This window comes from Haliotis asinina, chromosome 1 (genome assembly GCF_037392515.1).
Source record: "Haliotis asinina isolate JCU_RB_2024 chromosome 1, JCU_Hal_asi_v2, whole genome shotgun sequence".
Lineage (NCBI taxonomy): Eukaryota > Metazoa > Mollusca > Gastropoda > Lepetellida > Haliotidae > Haliotis > Haliotis asinina.
Window position 1 is genome coordinate 27,627,994 of NC_090280.1, and position 14,343 is coordinate 27,642,336.

General features: G+C 40.4%; 1 protein-coding gene across 1 annotated transcript in view; it reads left to right on the forward strand.

Moving 5' to 3' along the window:
- The window catches only part of LOC137289750 (unhealthy ribosome biogenesis protein 2 homolog), a 34,957-nt gene that overhangs the window by 16,731 nt on the left and 3,883 nt on the right, over positions 1-14,343 (forward strand). The window contains exons 17-27 of the mRNA XM_067820873.1: positions 1,209-1,340; positions 1,747-1,848; positions 2,826-2,931; positions 4,090-4,305; positions 4,909-5,007; positions 5,504-5,623; positions 6,005-6,352; positions 6,743-7,171; positions 8,331-8,453; positions 9,110-9,226; positions 13,472-13,658. Coding sequence (XP_067676974.1) covers positions 1,209-1,340; positions 1,747-1,848; positions 2,826-2,931; positions 4,090-4,305; positions 4,909-5,007; positions 5,504-5,623; positions 6,005-6,352; positions 6,743-7,171; positions 8,331-8,453; positions 9,110-9,226; positions 13,472-13,658 — 1,979 coding nt within the window. The remainder of the gene's footprint in view (positions 1-1,208; positions 1,341-1,746; positions 1,849-2,825; positions 2,932-4,089; positions 4,306-4,908; positions 5,008-5,503; positions 5,624-6,004; positions 6,353-6,742; positions 7,172-8,330; positions 8,454-9,109; positions 9,227-13,471; positions 13,659-14,343) is intronic.

Consider the following 14,343-nt stretch of genomic DNA (forward strand, 5'->3'; position numbering starts at 1 on the left):
TTCCAATGAGAGTAGTGTCCCTCGCTGGCTGGGTTAGTATCCCTTGCCAATGAGAGTAGTGTCCCTTTGCGAGCTGGGTTAGTATCCCTTGCCAATGAGAGTAGTGTCCCTTGCTGGCTGGGTTAGTATCCCTTGCCAATGAGAGTAGTGTCCCTTGCTGGCTGGGGTAGTGTCTGTTGCTGGCTGGGTTAGTGTCCCTTGCCAGTGAGAGTAGTGTCCCTTGCTGGCTGGGGAAGTGTGCCTTGCCACCGAGAGTAGTGTCCCTTGCTGGCTGGGGTAGTGTCTGTTGCCAGTGAGAGTAGTGTTCCTTTCTGAAAGGGGAAGCATCCCTTGTCAGTGAGAGTAGTATCCCTTGCTGGCTGGGTTAGTATCCCTTGCCAATGAGAGTAGTGTCCCTTGCTGGCTGGGTTAGTATCCCTTGCTGGCTGGGGTAGTGTCCCTTGCTGGCTGGGTTAGTGTCCCTTGCTGGCTGGGGTAGTGTGCCTTGCCACAGAGAGTAGTGTCCCTTGCTGGCTGGGGTAGTGTCTGTTGCCAGTGAGATAGTGTTCCTTTCTGAAAGGGGAAGCATCCCTTGTCAGTGAGAGTAGTATCCCTTGCTGGCTGGGTTAGTATCCCTTGCCAATGAGAGTAGTGTCCCTTGCTGGCTGGGGTAGTGTCCGTTGCTGGCTGGGTTAGTGTCCCTTGCCAGTGAGAGTAGTGTCCCTTGCTGGCTGGGGTATTGTGCCTTGCCACCGAGAGTAGTGTCCCTTGCTGGCTGGGTTAGTATCCCTTGCCAATGAGAGTAGTGTCCCTTGCTGGCTGGGTTAGTATCCCTTGCCAATGAGAGTAGTGTCCCTTTGCTGGCTGGGTTAGTATCCCTTGCCAATGAGAGTAGTGTCCCTTTGCGAGCTGGGTTAGTATCCCTTGCCAATGAGAGTAGTGTCCCTTGCTGGCTGGGTTAGTATCCCTTGCCAATGAGAGTAGTGTCCCTTTGCTGGCCGGGGTATTGTCCCATGATGATGAGAGTAGTCACCTTTGCTGGCTGTAGTTAAGTATGAATGTTTTTTATTGATGACCCAGTAGATTCTGTAAATGGCAGGGCATTTTGCATAGGTCAGCTTATGGACCATACATCCTGAATGGCTGACCTGCTTGCAAGGCCTGCTTGTTTGTGTTCATCTACATTTCAAACCACTGTAATTAATCACTAATTGATGTTTCTGTTTCAGCTGCCTAAATTTAACTTCTCTTACCAATAGTCTTCTTGTGGCCCCAGTTACCATGGAAACAAGGAACTTGCAATCTTGTATCATAGCAGCATTATGGCCACAACTTACACCAAGTCCAGGCCCTGGGAAGAGGTATGTAAACAAGCAGTCCTTCGTAGAGTCAGGTGGATTGTAGCATGTCACGGTGTGTCACCTTCATATATAATGGAACTTTCAGTTATCAGTTACATTGGTAGCTGACAGTTTACCAATGTAATCTAACACCTTACTGCACTCTTTCGTCAAACACCTTACCGACCACTTCAGTCAACCACTTCTGTTGAACACCTTACTTAAGTCAAACACTTTTATGAACCTCTTCAGTTAAACCAACCTCTTTAGTCGAACACTTCACTAGTTTAGTGGATCACCTTACCCACCTCTTCAGGAAAATACTTTGCCACTTTTGTCAAACACATAACTCTAATCGTTCACTGGCATGACAAGTTTATGCAGTTTATAATTTGAATATGTGATGCACTCAGATTTTGTGTTCCAGTCCAAAGAAGAAGAGAAAATTGTCCCCTGGAGTAACCATGGTGATAGAGGGCCTCTCAGAGCTTGCTACCATGAATCTTGACAGACCCGAGAAAGTTGACACGTACGTTTTGTTCTGACTCATCAATCTCCCTCATGATGTTAGACACTGTCTCTTGACTCGCACATTGAGCACAAAGTAACTGATCTAATCTGATGGAACATAAACTGTTTCTTTTGTCTGTTTGATGCCAATGTTTTTTACCACAGTGGATTACTGTCCCCCGCCACAATGCGGAATCGGAGACTATGTATTCAGCAGCATCTATGTGTACGTACATCCCGGTCCTTGTTCTCGTGACATCTCATGAACTCTTGTACCCAATGTCTTCAAATTTTGTGACAGCCTAAATTAGGGGACTAGCAGACACCAATCAGTTTGGGTGACTTTGGTCTTATCTTTAAGGTCACCACATCATTTTGACCACTTTTCAAACTTATGTAAATGTGATATCTCATTAAACTTTGCACCCAATGTCTTCAGTATTTTGACAGACACCAGTCATTTCAGGTATCTTGTATGTGACCCAAAAATAAAATAATAGTAAAAGCCGTAAAATCAGTCGGCGTGTTGAATATTTTGCTTAACTCGAAGTACCTGTTGGTCCCAGCCACTTTTTCTATCATCATAGACATATCAGTCTCGAATGCATTGATTAGTCAAATTTATTATAAGCTTTTTGACTGATCGGGATTGACGTGTATGTTATAAATATTTTGGTCTTCTTTAATGGCAGGTGACATAGCCTTATTAAAGGCAAACACTTGCTCTCCAGCGGAATCCAGAGCCAGAAAAGGTCCCTTGTAACTCACACAAGAGTTGACTCAGGCTCAGTGACGTCATAAATTACCCACATGGGTTAAAAGTCTGAAGCCCATTTTGGGTTTGGGTTCAAACATTTCACACTGAGCGCCCAGGTTTGATTCCCCACATAGGTGAAGACTATTTCTGGAGTCCTTCGCTTGATATTGATTTGATATTGCTGACATATTGCTAAATCAGCATAAAACCGTACTCACTCGCTCGCTTTATTTGTTCAGTGAATTCCTAGGTGAGTTAAAAGGAGTTGCCGCCCTTGTTACAAAGACCTTGTCCACCACGGAGGAGCCTCTTGATCTCCAACCTGGACAGCTACAGCTCCTGAAGGTGAGAAAAACCATGTTGATTTTCCCATACATCCATAATGTTGATCATGTTTTAAATTTGAATACACAATGCCATTTTGTAAGTGGTTATATATAACACGTTATAACATGACTTTCAGATTCTAGTACTTTTGCTGGGTTGAGCCCCTACTCTCTGAATCAGGTGCCTATTTTGCAGCACACGTCAGCTGTCTAACCCACTCAGCCACAGTGGATCCGCGAAAACTGAAGTTGGACAACATGTAGTCTAGATCATGAACTTTGTGTACCCCTCTGACAAGTACAAATTGGCCTGGCTCCCATGGCAGAAAGCTATGTATACTCAGTGCCATTTGGAAAATGCTCAGATGTTGGGATTACATGCTTGGGACTCAACCCAACAAAAGTTCTAGAATCTGTACTTTACTGAAAAAGTGTAATCCCAAATTTATGTGAAATGTTGTAACAAACAATGTCCCACATGATGATAGACACTTCTCCTGACTCACACATGGAGCAGAGACTAACTGATCTAATCTGATGGGAGATTAAATACATGTTAACATGACTCAGTTTGTCAAAAGGCATGTGTGCTGATTCCAGTTAGAATACGGGTGGTGAGGTAACCTAGTGGGTAAAGCATTCGATCTTCCCGCCAAAGACGGGGGCATCCTTTCACAATGCACTAAGGTAAGTTATTAACTTAACCTTAGTGCAATGTTAAAGAATGGCAGTTACGGTTAGCCTTAGTTAAGGTTGCTTCATGAAAGGAGTCCCTGGGATTTATTCCTCATATAGGTACAATGTGTAAAGTCCATTTGAGAGCCCCCACCATGATATTGCTTAAACACTCGCTGACACAGTCACTGCAGTCATGGATGTCCGTGACCTCCTTTCACAAAGCACTGAGGTGATCGTAAGTCATTAAGTTAACCTTAGCACAGTGTTAAAGAATGGGAGTCAAGGTTAACCTTACTAAGGTTGCTTTGTGAAAGTCCCAGTCTACCATTGTCTAAAGTGATCTTAGCCCGAAGGAGACTGTAACTCACATACCTTAACATGGCCTTTGATAGGCAGTCTTAGCGCTAAGGTTGTTTTGCACAAGTGCACCCTGAACATCAGTGGAGTGCACTTCACCTAGTCCTCACAGTGGCAGTGTATCACTGGAGTTTGGTTTCAGCTCCTGGAGAAGCTGCCTCTTGAGTTCCTGTCTCCGTCAGAGAGAGTCCGCTGTTTCTGTGGTTTGACGCTGCTTGCATCCTGCACTGCAGACAACTCTACCATCATCCCCCTGCTCACCACCCTCCTTGATGGAGTTGGTCCCATGGCAGTGTTCCAGATAGTCAGTGCCGATGTCTTCCTGACATGGCTCACTACTCTATGTTGTGACACCCAAGTGAGTCAGCCTTTTTATCTGTGCGCCCGAGAGATTTTGATGGAATCCTGTGTTTAACATAGCATAGACAGTTCTCTGTGTTTCAAATGGGTTCTTTTGGATTGTGAGGTGCATACATCAACCTGTCAGTGTGTAAACTTGGGACATGTTCACTGTGTCATTGAGTAGTTGTTCCAGGGGTTCGATCTGGCTTGAAAAACCTGTAAATTTGAACATCTTACCCTTGTGAGGCCTTAAGTAAATTTGTTTTGCCTTGGAAAGTCCATAATTACAAGGGATTTGCTTTAAAAAGGTATTATTATTAGCTGTACTTGTCAAATTATGATTTTACAAGAAACTTGTACATGACAAAAATACAGTGAAATGATAGTGAATGTTAATTAATCTCCATCACAAAGCGAAACTTTCCAACTGAAGTGATATAGCTCAGGTTATTACCCTTTTATGGTCAATGCCACGTTTGACCATGTGTATTTAATGACTTCTGTGTTATATGTGTTTCTATAGTTCCTAACAATTGTTGATAAGCCCCTAGAAAGACCTTAGTTCTATCTTTCATTTGTTGTCCATGGTGGGATATTTCTACTTGGTTATTGTTTTCAGTCCACAGATTCTCCAGTACAGATGTTGGTTGACAAGACTTGTCAGGTGATAGTCAGGGATTTCCTTGTTATCACCAAGATGGAGTCGTACATGACAAAGGTGAGGGATGGCCCAGGTAATGGGCAGAGTAGATGGTTCTCCTCCTTGTACTGGGATGCATCTTTTACACACCTCCCTAGGTTATTCTTTAAGATAACTCTCTCTTAATCTGCTACATAATACCTGCGAAGATGCGGGTTAGAATCTTCACCAGCCCACCTGGTTGACATGTCATCAGTTCCCAGTTATGCTGATTGATGCTCATGGTGTTGATCATTGGATTGTCTGGTCCAGACTAGATTATCTACAGACTGCCATCTTATAGCTGGAACATTGCTGAGTGTGGCATAAAACTAAACTCAGTCACTCACTTAGCAGCCCATGCTTGTTGACACATGTCATCGTATCCATGTACATGGATTGATGCTTATGCTGCTTCATCACTGGATTGTCTGATCCAGACTTGATCCTTTGCCAACCGCTGTCATATGGTTACAGAGAGAAAGAAAAATGGTACATCAATCCCCATGTTAATCTGGAAGTGTTTCTGTGACAGCTGTGTGCTGACCTGGAGCTATGCTGTGCCCACCTCCAACACAAGAAGATCCAGAAGGCCTCTGACCTCGAGAAGGCCAAGTTTACGTTTGCCTCAGCATTCCTCAAACATGTCACTATGGTAAGTAGTCACAACATCTTACGTCTGATACCACATCTTCTTTAATGTCGTTGGTTGAAAAACTATATAAAATGTTATTCGAAACGTGGAAATTTCAATGCTATTCGCTGCATATTGACTCGTATGTATTGTTGTGTCGTTTTGAGTTGGTGGTTATTTGTAGTGGTGCTGAAGGGTACATTAGGGTTGAGGCTGAAAATATTTGGATGTAATTCCTTAGAATGGCCCTTAAAGTATTTGGTGCAAGAGCATGAGAATATCTCAGGATGAGGTGGTTTTGGATTGGGGATAGATTTGTAGTTTAGTCTCTTTCACAGAATACCACAGACTGGCCTTAATGATTCTGCCTGTTCTAACAACATTTGTCTCTCTGGTCTTCAGCAATTACAGAAGCAAGCCCTGCCATCAGCAATTCGGGACTGCTACAGAGGAATCTTCGTAAAATTGTCTTCTGCCATCAACACCATTATCAGCACCCTCAGGGCAGTGCCAAGCAAGAAGACAGTTGTCTCCCCTTCCTCCTATTTGATCAGCTGCTTCAGATTTGTTGTCAACCAATCATGTGTAGACTTTGGAAAGGAAATGAAAAGGAAAGAGAAAGAAGCAGTTTCTATGGAGATTGATGAAGATGCAAAGCCAGATGTTGAAACAGGGAGTCTGGATGACAATCTCACTCAAAACATTGAGTTCGTCATAGAAAGATTGACAGAAGACATTGGGCAAGAGAATGTAAGTTGTCAGCTTGAGTATATTACATCTTAGGTGAATACAGAGGCGGTGGAGTAGCCGGGTTCAATTCCCAAAGTGGGTACAATGTGTTAAGCTCATTCTTAGTGTCCCCTAATGTGATATTGCTGGAATATTGTGGTTGATCAGCTGGTTGGGTGCAGGAAAAAGATTTGAGTACCATATATCTGTTTATAATTGTAAACCAATTGTGAGTGCTTTCCGCAAACTGATTGGTCAAATACCCTTGTCGAATTGTGTTCATCAAAATGATGGCATAATGACGCTGACACTGATGGTTTTAAACTAAATTTGTCTTTGTTGAATTCCAGTGAATCCCGGAAATTGAACAAACCTAACTGTTTATCTGTTAACTGTTTATTTATGTTTCAGGGATGTGACATTTCTTTGCTTGAGTTCATCCAGACAGCATGCAACCATCACAAATTCCTCAAGTCAGTTTTGACGTCTGTTATTGTTCATAAACTGTATGAAGTGCTTATGTCTGCTGTCACCAGGTCACATGACCAACATAAACTGATGATGTCGTCACTACATGTGAAAAGTGTCACAGACAAACCAGGGCCTGGTGACAATGACCAGAGAGCTGACTTACTGTATAAAAGTGTTAGGGATCTTCTTGATGGGCATGTACCAAAACAGAACACGTCATCACATCACAGTCCTGTACTGGAACAGCCAGATGGCTCTGGTCAGCTACACAGTTTAATGTCAGCACTCCAAGATACTCTGGCTGCTGTTATTACTTCCTGTGACCTTGACCTCTTCAAGACCATTTTGGCCAACCTTGTGGACACAACAGTAAGTGGAATAATGTCCGATGTTTTGCAAGAGTTTTGGCACCCTATGGGAATTCAGAGAAAAAAATACTTAAGCTGCTTATAACAGATGAGGTTGCTACAGTGTTTATACACTTGTTGGGTGGTGGAAATATTCACTTTTCATGCTTAAGACCCAGGTTCAATACCCATATGAATACAGTGTGTGAGGCCCCATTCTGGTATCCCTCGCTGTGATAATTTGTGGAGTATTGCTGAAAGTGATGTAAAACTAAACTCACCACTGACCACTCTCCACATGATGATAGACACTTTCTCCTGACTCACACATGGAGCGGAGACTAACTGATCTAATCTGATAGGAGGGAAGATATGTTTCTATAATAACTTAGCTTGTGAGACGGCACAAAGCACCCATGAAGATTCCAGGTCCATGCTTATAGTAAAAATGATGATCTGGAATGTTGCTGAAAGTGGCATAAAACAACTCACTCTCTCTCTCTCTCTCACTCACTCACACTCTCACTCACTCACTCACTCACTCACTCTAGCAGATGAAGAAATGGTTTAAGCTTCAAGTCTTGATCATCTTGAATCAATATCCAACGCTGGATTCAGATGCAGTTATTTACTGGCAGGAATATTTCAGAGTACCAGATAGAAATTATTCCATTAATAATGATGTGAATGTCGGTTTGCAGATCAGGACTAATCTGTGTGAGTGTTTAACTTGAAGTAACTATGCTTTTAAGCAGGAAAACGTCAGCTGATTGAAACTGTGTCTGTAAGCGTCATTTACAGAATAAAACACAAACACAAACATGGCTTTTCGTGTCTGTTGGCAGTTGAGTCACAATGGATCTGGACAAATTACATGAAAAAAGCTCAAACATGGTCAGCTTGATGAGAGTTTTTAACTTTATTGTCTTTAGGTACAAATGAGAAACTACTAATTTGTTATGTAATATATAAATGCACTTATTCTATGAAAAACTATGGATATATGCTCTTTGTTGAGAGATGAAATATACTTCAAGTGATAGAATTTAAGAATGACAATGTATGCTGACCATTGGCAAGGTTCGTTGAACACTATTTATTTCTAATAAAGTATATTTGCCGTCCTAACACAGGCAAACATTATTCGTTTTGCTGAGATGTAGTTAATACAATTATTTCAGTGTCCAGCCCTGTTGTGGACACAGAAAGACAAAATGCTGGCAGCCATGACAGTTTGGGAGAAGCTTCTTGCAGGGGTCTTAACTGAAGAGCAGAGTGTGGAGGTTACAGTGGCTGCTCAACATGTGAGACTTTCTTTGATACAAACACATAGATTAGTGGTGGTCCCAATTAACTGAAATACTTAAAAATTGATTGCAGTGACCAAATGACCAAGCAGTTGATCACATTTTCTCATAATCGAACACAAACAATTTTTGCAACCACTGTTTTTGGTGTCTGAAACACTTGAAGGGCCAGAAAAGTTGTTTAAGTCTTAGAAAACACACTTCACTTATTGAAAAGTCATGACTGAATATTTCTTGAAGACTTCAGGAAGTTTACATTCTTGATATATTAGTCATCACTTTAAAGTAGGAAGTTGCATCATTTTACATTGGATATAACATTAGCAAAGACAAAAAAAGGCAAACAAAAACCAAAACAGTGGAAACAGAGAACCACTTTATACCTATCTGCAATATCAACCTGAATAGGAAAATCTGAAACTAATACCAACAAGTTCTTTTTGATGATTTCTCATTGGTAATGAACCAATGGTCTTTTGTGAGATTTCAACCAATTCCCAACATTCGACCAACCCCTCAACTACTTACAGGATTTGACTACTCAGGGGATATACACATATCTCTGTAGTTCATTAAAATTGTTTATTCGACCTTGAAAAGCCCATAAAAAGGCCTTTCATGGCTGATAGTCTGCATGAGTGTTCATGTTGTAGATATTGATGAACTACCAGAGCTGCCTGGAACAGCTCCACTGTCTGCCTGCCGATGATGCCATTCACCAGGCTCTGCCGATACTCCGCTCACAGACAGCCATGTTGAACTATGGATATGTGAGTACACAGAAACCCTGCTAATCCGGGCATCCTCACTCTGAATGGAAGTGCCCAGTGTAACAAGTTCCTGGATAGATAAATAATGATGCTTTGTAATGTTTAAGATAAATGTACACATCATTTGAAGTTTAACAATGTTGGCGACAGAGAGTTCTTGGATTACGTAAACGTGTATGGCAGCTTGACCCCTGCGAGTTGTAGGACTTCTGTTCTACCCCACAATGAATGACATTGATCAGAGCAGGGAGCCTATATACAGGGGGACAAGAAACTCCTCGAAAAGCCGCTGAATGTATGTCTCGGGTCGTTATGTAACCAGTGTAGCCAATATGGTGGCATCGTAGTGAGCACGGTTTATTTTCAACAGCTGATTCAGGTTGCTGATTGTTGTAACAACTGAAATCCTACATGTAGAAGATAAGTTAACTATTTTGTCACTTCAGTTTAAGTCAAATAATTGGTATTAGTGTCCGTATTAGGACAGTAGATTTGTAGTAAAGTTTCAAGTCTGTATGTTATAGCTCACTGGCTTCTATTCTCGATTCATCGCGAAGATAGACTAAATTGTGCCGATTAAAACTTCTGTCACACATTCGTTTAATTTTTAGAAGGGAAACATACCTTTAGTTGAAAGGTATTTGCAAGTTATAGTGACAGTTTTATGAAGCAAACAAAAAATTGTTAGGGTGTAATTGAGGTGTGTGAAAAATATGATAAATCGCCGATCTGATCTGATTCGCCATTGATGCTTGTGATGCTTGAGGGTTTTAGTTCCATAACTGTTTTCTTTCTTGTTGATCTTATTATTTGACAAAACTGGAAAGGTGTTTTAGAATGCTTTGTGACAGTTATACACTTTATTTTTGAGGGCAGTGTGACAGTGACAGTTAACATTTTGTTAATGTCCATTCCATTCACCGCATGCAATAAGATATCTGGATTAAATATTAATGTAAACAAAATGTCTCAGAGTAGATTTTTTAAAAGGACAGCTGATGTTAGCACATGTTGTCGCAATACTTTTGCATTCTTTAACATGATTTGGGAGGGAAAGCCGCGGTGTATCATTCATTCTTTCATTCATTCACATAAGTACTTCTTTCTTTATTCTTTTTCTTTATTTCTTTCATTTATTCACATAATTCTTGGTCTTAATTTCTTACTATAATTCATTCATTCATTCATTCTAAAATTCCGACTGATACAATAAACTGGCTGAAGTTCTGTTAAACACAACTGAAGTTGCGCTGGGAACGAGCTAAGTCACCGTGTGCTTTGGAGCATGACGAGGCACACGTTAATAATTAGTACAAATGATAAAGAAAGCAAGTGAGTGACCTATCCCTGTTGTAGAGTATCCCTGATCAGAGTTATAATGTTAGTTTTTTTGTCATACACTTTGTTATTTTGAGATACATTCAGAATATGTCAGTGCACTGACTTTGTGAAGAAACTTTCTTAAGACTATGAGGCTACCTACAGGATCAGGTGCTCAGACTCACTCTTTTGTTTCAAATTGAGGGTTGTTTTATCAAATATTGGTGATTGTATTTAGTGAGTGAGTAAGTTAAGTTTTACGCTGCACTCAGCAATCATCCAACAACATGGCGTCTGGACCAGACAATCCAGTAATCAACAGCATGAGCATCAATCTGCGCAATTGGGAACCGATGACATGTGTCAACCAAGTCAGCGAGCCTGACCACCTGATCCCGTTAGTTTCCACTTACGACAAGCATAGTCATCTTTCATTGCCAGCATGGGTTGCTGAAGACCTATTCTACGCTGGACCTTCATGAGTCAATTGTATTTAGTAGTGGGTTATGTCTTAATACACAGTTGTGTTGATGAAAATATCTGTACCCTGACTGTCTCCCAGGTGATGTGAGCTTACTTACCTGACTCCACAATGGAGGATCTGATCTAATGAGGCTGATGGGAGATTGCTATAGAACTTCTAAACGTATTTAAGCCATCGTTTTAGACCCCAGATATTGATTAACACAAACTGATAATGTCATGAAACCCTTGAACAAAAAAAGTTGGTTTGGTGTGAAGGCATCAGAGCTTTCAGTGACTTATGTCAAATGTCAAAATATTAATTATTCTCCCCAACCCCACAAGTTGGATGACAAGTGACTTAAAAACAGTAGGTGCAGCTATATATACTCAGAGGAAAATTAATGGCTAACTTTGCCGAGAGTGAGTGACTTTGCAATTTCTAGCAATATCAAGGCATGAGCATGTTTAGAATTAATTTTAGAGTGCTTTTCCTTATTTTCAGTGGCAAGTATCATTAAATTCTAGCAAGTATATTCACACCTTCAGTAAATGAGTAACGGAAGATATTCCATTCGATTGAAAAGGAGAATTTTCCATCATAGAGAACCTACCTGTCTCCCAGGTGATGTGAACTTATTTACCTGACTCCACAATGGAGGATCTGATCTAATGAGGCTGATGGGCGACATGGACAAGAAACTCTGGACATATTTATAGCTTTTGTATTGTACACTAGATGACCCTTGAAGATCCAGTTTAGAATTGATCTTCATTAACCCAAGCTTGTCATAAGAGGTATGCTCCTGTTGTTGATCACTGGACTGTCTGGTCCAGACTCAACTGTTTACTGACCGCCACCATATAGGTGGAATATTGCTGAGTGAGGTAAAACAAAACTCAGTCACTTATGCACCAGATTTAGACTTATAATGTTATTAAGAGTTTGAACAAATATATATTGCCTATGTTAAAAGACACCAGTAACTGATTTCTAAAAACAAACTTAAATCTGAGTTTTACTTAAGTTCAAGTTTTTGCTCAAATTTGAGAAAACACAGGAACATGCATTTTCCAGAATGGATGGAAATTGGTATCAAACTCAAACTTAGTAGACAATCTGAGTTTTGTGGACAGATTTCTTTAGTGGTTTGAATGTTTTTATATTTCAAAACTACAGTTGAGTAAAAAAAATTCAGCTGTTGTGAAACTCAGTTTGAGATTTGAGTAAAAACTTAAGTTTGTTTCAAGAAATCGGGGCCAGATCTTAAAGTGATGCATGCAAGCAAATAACAAGATATGAATTATAACACCCACAGGAAGTGTAATTCCAACAGGGATCAGCTACATGTATATCCCGAGGAAAATTAATGACTTATATTGTTGGTTTTAAAGGGGATTCATATATTTGGTATATATTTTACTTGCTTCTCCAAATTTCAGTTGCAAGTTTGAATAAAATTCTGATTGGTATATGCAAAAAAAATTTCCTTCCAAGAGAACAAACTTGTCTCCCAGATGATGTGACGTTATTCCCCTGACTCAGCAGTGGAGGATCTGATCTAATGAGGCTGATGGGAGACTGAATACTCGTGTTTCGTTTGTTATTTCATTATTTTTTTTTTTTTGAAAAATGAATTTCTGTCTTTACCTAAAGTTTACTGATGTGAAACTGGCCCTAACACAATAATGGAAGTCATACGGGTCTCTGCAAGTATGTTGAATATGTTGTTAGGTGTTTCTGTGCGGTGGTGGAATGGCCTGGTGGTTAAAGTGTTCACTCATCACACCAGATATCCGAGTTCAATTCCCCTCAAGGTTACAATGTGTGAAGCCCATTTCTGGTGTCCCCTGCTTTGATATATTTGAAATATTGCTAAAACTAGCGTAAAAGCAAACCCACCCACTCACTCACTCAATCACTCGCACATACAGCTGTGATATTTTTATCTCTAGCAACTCATGTTGTGGATACTAAAATGGACCCAATCCATCCATCCGTACATCTGTGCACATTAGTCTTTTCAGGTGCACAATTTTAAAACCGTTAAATGTTTCTTCACCAAACTTGGCACATAGATAGATTTCGTGATGTACTGGTGCCTTTATGGAATTCTGAATAAATAGACCCAAACTTGTGGCGTAAAACTAAACTCACTCACTCACTCATTCTGAATAAATATTTTGTTTAAGTGTTAACAAGATTATCTTTGAAGTTTAGAGTTGTGCACCTTTCTGGGCAGAATTTGGAAACCTTTCAGTACTCTCCTTCTTCTTTGCTATATAATTGCCAAAACTTTTGACATAAATCATAGCTAGTAAACTCCTTCATGAAGAGTATTTTGCCATTGAGGAGGATACTGATTACTCTGTCTTCTTGTTTTTGTTCTTGTTCATTTTGGTTTCTTCACTCACTCCTTATGTTTATTTAACTGTGATTGGTTTATGTTTCTTTACCAACAGACATTGATACCTCGACAGACCTCCGTTCTCTGCCTTCATGGTTGTCAAGTCGTACCACTAGAGGGCAGCACCTACAGCTCCTTTATCCCAGCATGCACTGCTGTACAGGAAGTGTTAAGTGCTCTCATAATACACCACCCTAATGCTGTCCTGTCTGTCATTCCCAGCTACGTTGCCAACATCAGACATATCCTTCGCAACATTGTTCACTTTACTTTACCTGGTAGCAGTGAAGTTCTTGTAACATGATACACTTCCCAGTAAACCATCACTCAGATGTCAGCTCACAAAGTCAGAGGTGTCAGAATGGGTTAAATCACAATCCTAGACTCAAAGCAAAAAATGTACTTGAATCTGTACGTAACAAAACATATGTGTCGTTGTGGTGGTGGTTTAAACATTTGCTTGTCACACTGAAGACTGATGTTTCACTCCCTCACTTAATCTAAATGTCATTTTGTATCCATAGTCAAGACTGAAAAGGTAGCTTTTTAGGTCCTGTAACCTGTGTATTTTACCCTCTGAAGACATCGATTTGGGATGGCTGTTGGTGAGTAATAAATCATCTCAATGGACCAATCAATGAACATGGTTGTCAACTCCCAGGTGATTAAGACTTCATCCGGATGTCCATGACGGCACTGATCTAATGAGTCTGATGGGAGACTGCATGAATGTGAACTGTCAAATAAATGCTGCAAATTGATAAAAAGCAACAAACTGGTTTAAGTTTTATGACTGTCTCATGAATGATATGCAGTGTAAGAATGCTTATCTATCATGATCATATTTGTCTTTTATTTATCAATGTTTACATCTGTGTCCCTTGAATGATCTGATGAACCAGGTTCTATTCCCAGCATGGGTGCAAT